This window comes from Xyrauchen texanus, chromosome 32 (assembly GCF_025860055.1).
Source record: "Xyrauchen texanus isolate HMW12.3.18 chromosome 32, RBS_HiC_50CHRs, whole genome shotgun sequence".
In the NCBI taxonomy this organism is placed as follows: Eukaryota; Metazoa; Chordata; class Actinopteri; order Cypriniformes; family Catostomidae; genus Xyrauchen; species Xyrauchen texanus.
In genome coordinates this window covers 10183774-10189773 of record NC_068307.1, presented here as the reverse complement: position 1 = coordinate 10189773, position 6000 = coordinate 10183774, and the positions used below count along the sequence as shown (strand labels likewise).

General features: G+C 35.0%; 1 protein-coding gene across 5 annotated transcripts in view; it reads left to right on the top strand.

Moving 5' to 3' along the window:
- Nucleotides 1–291: 291 nt before the first annotated feature.
- LOC127626149 (myoD family inhibitor-like) overlaps nucleotides 292–6000 on the top strand; it is a 38692-nt gene continuing 32983 nt past the window's right edge. For 3 of the 5 annotated variants that reach the window (XM_052101726.1, XM_052101727.1, XM_052101725.1), the window contains exons 1-2: nucleotides 292–711; nucleotides 1368–1499. In XM_052101726.1, coding sequence (XP_051957686.1) covers nucleotides 1406–1499 — 94 coding nt within the window. In that variant the 5' untranslated portion in view covers nucleotides 292–711; nucleotides 1368–1405. Of the gene's footprint in view, nucleotides 712–1367; nucleotides 1585–6000 lie in introns of those variants that run through there. The other 2 variants (XM_052101729.1, XM_052101728.1) reach the window with 2 other exon arrangements.

The window sequence follows — 6000 nt, the reverse complement described above, 5'->3', positions numbered from 1 at the left end:
AACATAATTTTTGTGAATATATTTCTAAAATAATTCATTACTGTACTTATATAATTTATCATACTGTAATAAACAATACAACACCCTATACAAATCCTATATTTGGACAGGTCTGATCTATTGTATCTTGGCAAACCAATATATATATATAATTCTGTTTACTTTTGACGTGGATGCATATGTTGTGGTCCTGGACAGCGCGCTGTAATTGTAGCATCTGTTGCCTGAAGGGAGTCGGTGTAATCAGCCTATGTCATTTCCTGTCGAACAGTCTCGAGCGGTCTGCTCGACTGCTGCTGCTTCACGAGAGTCCTGACCGAAAGTGCGCGAGCTGAAAACACTGAGGAGCCACCGCAACAACTTTCCCCATTACTGGAAATTAAAAAGGGAATTTAAGGGAATAACTTGTAATAACTGTTTATATTTTGATTTTATTTATTTTACTGACAACTTACTGAGTTTTCTGTCAAGTTTTTTTTTTTTTTTTTTAGCTTTATGAGAGTTTGAAGAAGAATATAAATCTCTTTATTTTTTCGACGCTGGCGAAAAGGGTCGTGATGAACTAACACATGAGGAATAACAGGTGTCAACACGAATGTAAATAAAAAAACAACAACGAATACTTGGGACAGCTGTAATAAAGAGTTTGTTTTGCGCGTGGACTGAAAGATGAATAATTGAAACAACACTGGTACTGAGTAACCGTTACAGGTAAGAATTTTAAACACTTTTGATTTGTTTTTCTTCCTCGGGTTTTCTTAGCAAATTGTGGACACGTTCAACAGGTTTGAGTGAGTTTTAGCAGGAACGTGCAGAGACTCGCCACAGACAAACCACTGCATGAAAAATAACAGTCATGTTATGCTCTACAAATAGTTTTATAATCTCGCACAGTTTATGTGCAGAGTTAATATCCGTTATGAAATATATGGTATAAGTTATGGTGTCTTTGAGATAACAAATTAACTTTAAGGATTCTTATTCAACATAAGGATAAACTCTTGAAATAGCATGTTTACCACAGGAATGGGATGGTCCAAACATCAAAATAGGTTATTTACTTAGGCTAGTTGTTCATTTAGTTAGTTCATGACTCAAACCCTATATTTGGACAGGTCTGATCTATCTTGGCAAACCAATTTGTGATGGTTTTTTTTGGCCATGCCCTCATTTGGCCTCTGCTTCATTTAGCCATTTTAGCTTTTTCTTCTTTTGCCAAGCATTATTTCCCAAGACGCCAGTGTTTTTAAATGCTTTGGCCCACTGACATGAACTGAACAATAGCAGGAGAAAGTGATAGTGGGAACAATGATAGTAGTGTGTTCACAGGCTTGATTCTTGTTCTTAGCTGTGTGTGTCTTTTGTAGGGTAATTTCTAGTCACCTGGCACCTAGCTCTTGAACAGATGTCTGAGGAGGAGCACAGCCACAGTGCCAGACCTCCTGATGGAGTCCAACCAGACAGCCAGTCCTTGGAAGCCCTCACAGCCCCATGCCCAGGTAGAGCAGGCACCAGCTTCTGCTGAAGAATAGACCTATGAGATGTCTGGATGTAACTTTACACTGAAACAAAATGTTTCGTCAGGTAACCTTAAAAAAAATGTGCTTCATGTGGTAACGTCTAAATGAACAGTTTTCTATTTAAAACAAAAAATATGAAGTAATATGACTGAATCAACCTGACTGCGTTAGGTTACACCGGTGAAAGTAACCTTTCAGGGTTACATCAGCTATAAATAGCTCTTTAAGGTAAGAACGGCATAATACCATTTTTACATGTAGCATAACTTTTAATCAGCTGATTAAATGCTTTGATTAAATTGGTCGTTTGTCATTTCGCCGTCTGACTGAAGTCACTGCCCAGATAGATGCCAAGTCAGTGCAGTGCTGTTCTTTGTGAAATAACAGAGAACGTCCTCACACATGCATGAGAGCTTATCCAAGATCAGATGATGGCGAGGTTTGTCTTGTGACTAATGAGGAAACAGCCCTCCTAATGAAATCTGAAAATTGTAAGGCCAAAGATGGTTTTAAAAAATGGCTCTTGTTAGAAAGTTCTCTTTTCAAATGACATATAAGTGCATATAAAAGGAGAACAAATGTTTGTTTTTGTGTTTTGGCTTGTGAAAACAGGGCTCGCAGTGCTAGTGAGGTGTTCTGTGTTTTGAATAGTATACTCTTGTTAGCTCACACTGTAAAAAGTGGGAACTATGGCTGGGTATCGATTAGGTCTGCACGATTAAAGAAAGAGGTTATTTCCCTTGAAATTTTAATTACTATTTATTGCTATTGTAATTGCTGTATTTTTTATGTAGGCTACACATCCAAAACAAGCTGATTTGATTAAATTCAGATTCTCTAGCTCTCAATTCAGTTTCGATTCAATTCTGATTCAAATTGGTATATTACCGATATAAGTTCATTTGCTTAAATATGAAAGAAATACTACCCTAGCTAATGCAGTTAATTATACAGGGGACATTCTAAATATAATGTCTTGAAATCGCATAAATTATATTGCATGTTACATTTTATTGTTTACATGCATAATTTATACTATATATAAGTTCGCCACTATATTACTTATTCACTGGTGAGTAAAATCTGAACATTTACCAGCAAGTGGCTAATCACAGATATTCTTAGTCACGTAATAATAATAATAATAAAAGTGAACTAATCTGGTCACATATGCAAGTGATGTACTCACATTGTAGAGGGTTGACTCATAGTTAAAGATCGGTCTTGGGATTTAAGAATCTATATAAATTCAAATGAAGATTGCGATGCATCTGAAAATCTGTATTTTTACCCAGCCCTAGTGGGAACCTGCAGTTGTTACCTTAAAGATTTATTTATTTTTGATCTAACCCTAAAAATTACTTTTGTTGGTGTAACATAATGTAGCTAATGTAGTAATGTAGTCATGTTTAATAATAATTACGACTTAATTTACTGTAGATCTTACCACATGAAGCCCATTCTGACAAAAATATTTTTTACAGTGTACACTGAAAAACAAAACAAAACATGTTAAACTAAAAATGTGTTTCATGGGGTAACATCTAAATTAACCTATTCATTCATTACAAAAATATTACTTCAACACTGTTAAGTAATACATAAACCTGAATACATTAGGTTATACCAACTAAACTTATTTTAAGAGTTATATCAGGTAGAAAAAGCCCCTTAAAGGTAACAATTTCAGGTTACTACTTTGTACAGTGTACCCTTGTGTTCATGCGTTACTGTAAGTGGGCGGCACTGTTATAGGAATATTCCGGGTTCAATACAAGTTAAGCTTAATGAACAGAATTTGTGGCATAATATTGATTACCACAAAATTAAATTTTGACTTGTCCCTCCATTTCTTAAAAAAAAAAAAAAAAAAACAAATCTGGGTTCCAGTGAGATACTTACAATGGAATTGAATGGGGCACCTAAATGTTAAAATGCTCACTGTTTGCAAGTAGGAGTGTTAACATAATTTTAGTGTGATAAATGTGATCGCTTACTAACTTGTTCTATGTAAAGTTAAGATGTAATCTCAACAAACCCTTAAAACCTAAAATGAATGTAAAACTGATTATTTAAACAACTTTACAGCTCAATCAGTACATGGGTTTTAACAAAATAATTAATGTAAGTGCTTTTATAAAATTATGAGCTTCACATTTTTATCTTTAAACTTTCCAAAAATTGGCCCCATTCACTTCCATTGTAAGTGCTTCACTGTAATGATTTTTTTTTAAGAAAAGAAGGGAATTTGACATTATTTTTGTGGTAATCAACATTATGCCACAATGCTCTCGATTTAGCATAACTTGTTATGAACCCGAAATATTTTTTAAGAAGAGAATTGACTCATCATAGTAAGCTTGGGGAAGTCAGTAGGGCATTTTTAAGGTTCTCTAAATTCTAGAGGGGAAATGGGCCACTTGGGAATAACCTTAAGATCTGCCTTACTGTCCTACTTGTGAGGGGTCAAAGAACCAGATTAGTCATGGTTCTTAATACAAAGGACACCTCAGAATATGTATGTGTGGCCGTTTAATATGTGTGCCCATCTTTAGTCTCTGGTCCAGTGAGTGTATAACAAGTGGCTTTGAGTACACCACCTCTGCAAACTGCCGCAGTCCTATCTACAAGACTCATATCTGCAGGCAGAGGCCTCATATTTACTGTGGGAGAGAGCAAGTCCTGGCTTAGTCCTAGATTTGCACAACAGTGCTGCAAAAACCAGCAAGCGTGTTGATTCCTGTGTGACTGCTGCAACCAATGCTGGTAAGCCAGCCACAGTCAAAATTAGGCCACCAGGCATATGTGCGATCCACCCAATAACCGCTAATTACATTTAGCTCTAAATTGTTCCTAAACAATTGAGGTTTTCCTCAACATGGAGCGCATTTGTTTAGACTGCAAGGAATTTTCTCCTTGCTGCATTTAGACTATTTGCTTTAGTTGGCCATCCTTATATTTGCATTTGCGATGCAACATTTACATTTAAAATCAAACATTTATATGATGATATCTTTGCTTGTAGACTGTCCTTCTTCATTTTATAATTATTAGTTAAGCCCAACATCAATCTGATCTCAGATCTGGACTCATAGTCTAAAGTGCTTTATGAACACACAAGCTTGTTTGAGGCTGCTTGATTATGAATATGGCGCCCGTCTGAGGTTGAACACTGCCTGCATTGACTAGCCTATTCAGTTTTAGTGACATAGTTCTGTCTAAAGGCCTGACTCACTGTGGGAGATGAACCGGCATCTACACTAAATCCGTCACTCCAGTTCTGCTCTCCTGAGTGCATGAATAAAGCAAAAACAGAAGTGTTTGCTATAAAGAAAGCCAGATTTTTCTGGAGTTCAGCAAGATTTGGCTTATTTTGTGTCATTTGAAACTTTGACACAAATACTGCCAGCACCTCTGGTTATGCTTGAATTGGGATCTGACTTGAGAGTGTTGACAGAGTGCTCTATTTTTGTTTTGTAAGATTTTTTGAATGTATCCACAAGCCCTCTTACAACCTCTGTAAGAGGTTGATGAATTCTTCCTTTATTAAACACTGTTTGTTGCAGTGGTTTGATGAGATAATTTTTTGCATACCTCTCACATTGGTTTTGTTTCATAAGTGACACAGTTAAAATGCATTAATGTGACATCATCCCTCTCTTTCTCCTTTATGTTTTTTCTTTTGTTCATCAACCTTATTCACAATAGCACCATCTTTAATTTCTGACGGATATGACAATGAGGCTGGGAGGGATAAACTAACAGTCTATTCAATGGGTTGTAGTTTTGTTTAAAGTGTTTTGGATCATTCACCTACATAACACTGAAAAAAAATCTTTCCAGAAAATTTCTGTTGTCAATAAAACTCCAGAAAACATGGAGTTGGAGTGGAAAATTGGATGTGATCAATAAGCTTGGTACAGCTTTATACATTGCATGTCATTGAAGAAACTATAAGTCTTATCTCTCACAGCCTCGTTTCCATTCACGATGATACACCCATTGAGAAATCATCAATTCAACCAGTACAATCTGGTGGTTTCTTTGGCACACCCTCAAGAATAATTGGCAACACTTTACAATAAGTTAACGTTAGTTAACTACATTAGTTAACATGAACTAACAATGATCAATACTTATTTTGCATTTATTAAGCTTAGTTAATACTAATTATCCACATATAGTAATATTTTTTTAAATCAACAGTTGTATTTGTTAACATTAGTTAATGCACTATGAACTAGCATGAACTAACAATATTTTTTTTTTACATTTGTATTAAATAACATTAACAAAGATTAATTAATGATATAAAAAATATATATTTTTAATAGTTTGTTCATGATATCTAATACATTAACTAATGTTAATGAATGGAACCTTATTTTAAAGTGTTACCAAATAATTGAATAGATTTCACCTTCGTACATTGTCCAACAAAACTCTCTAATGTACAGTACATTTTATTGCTAAATGACAG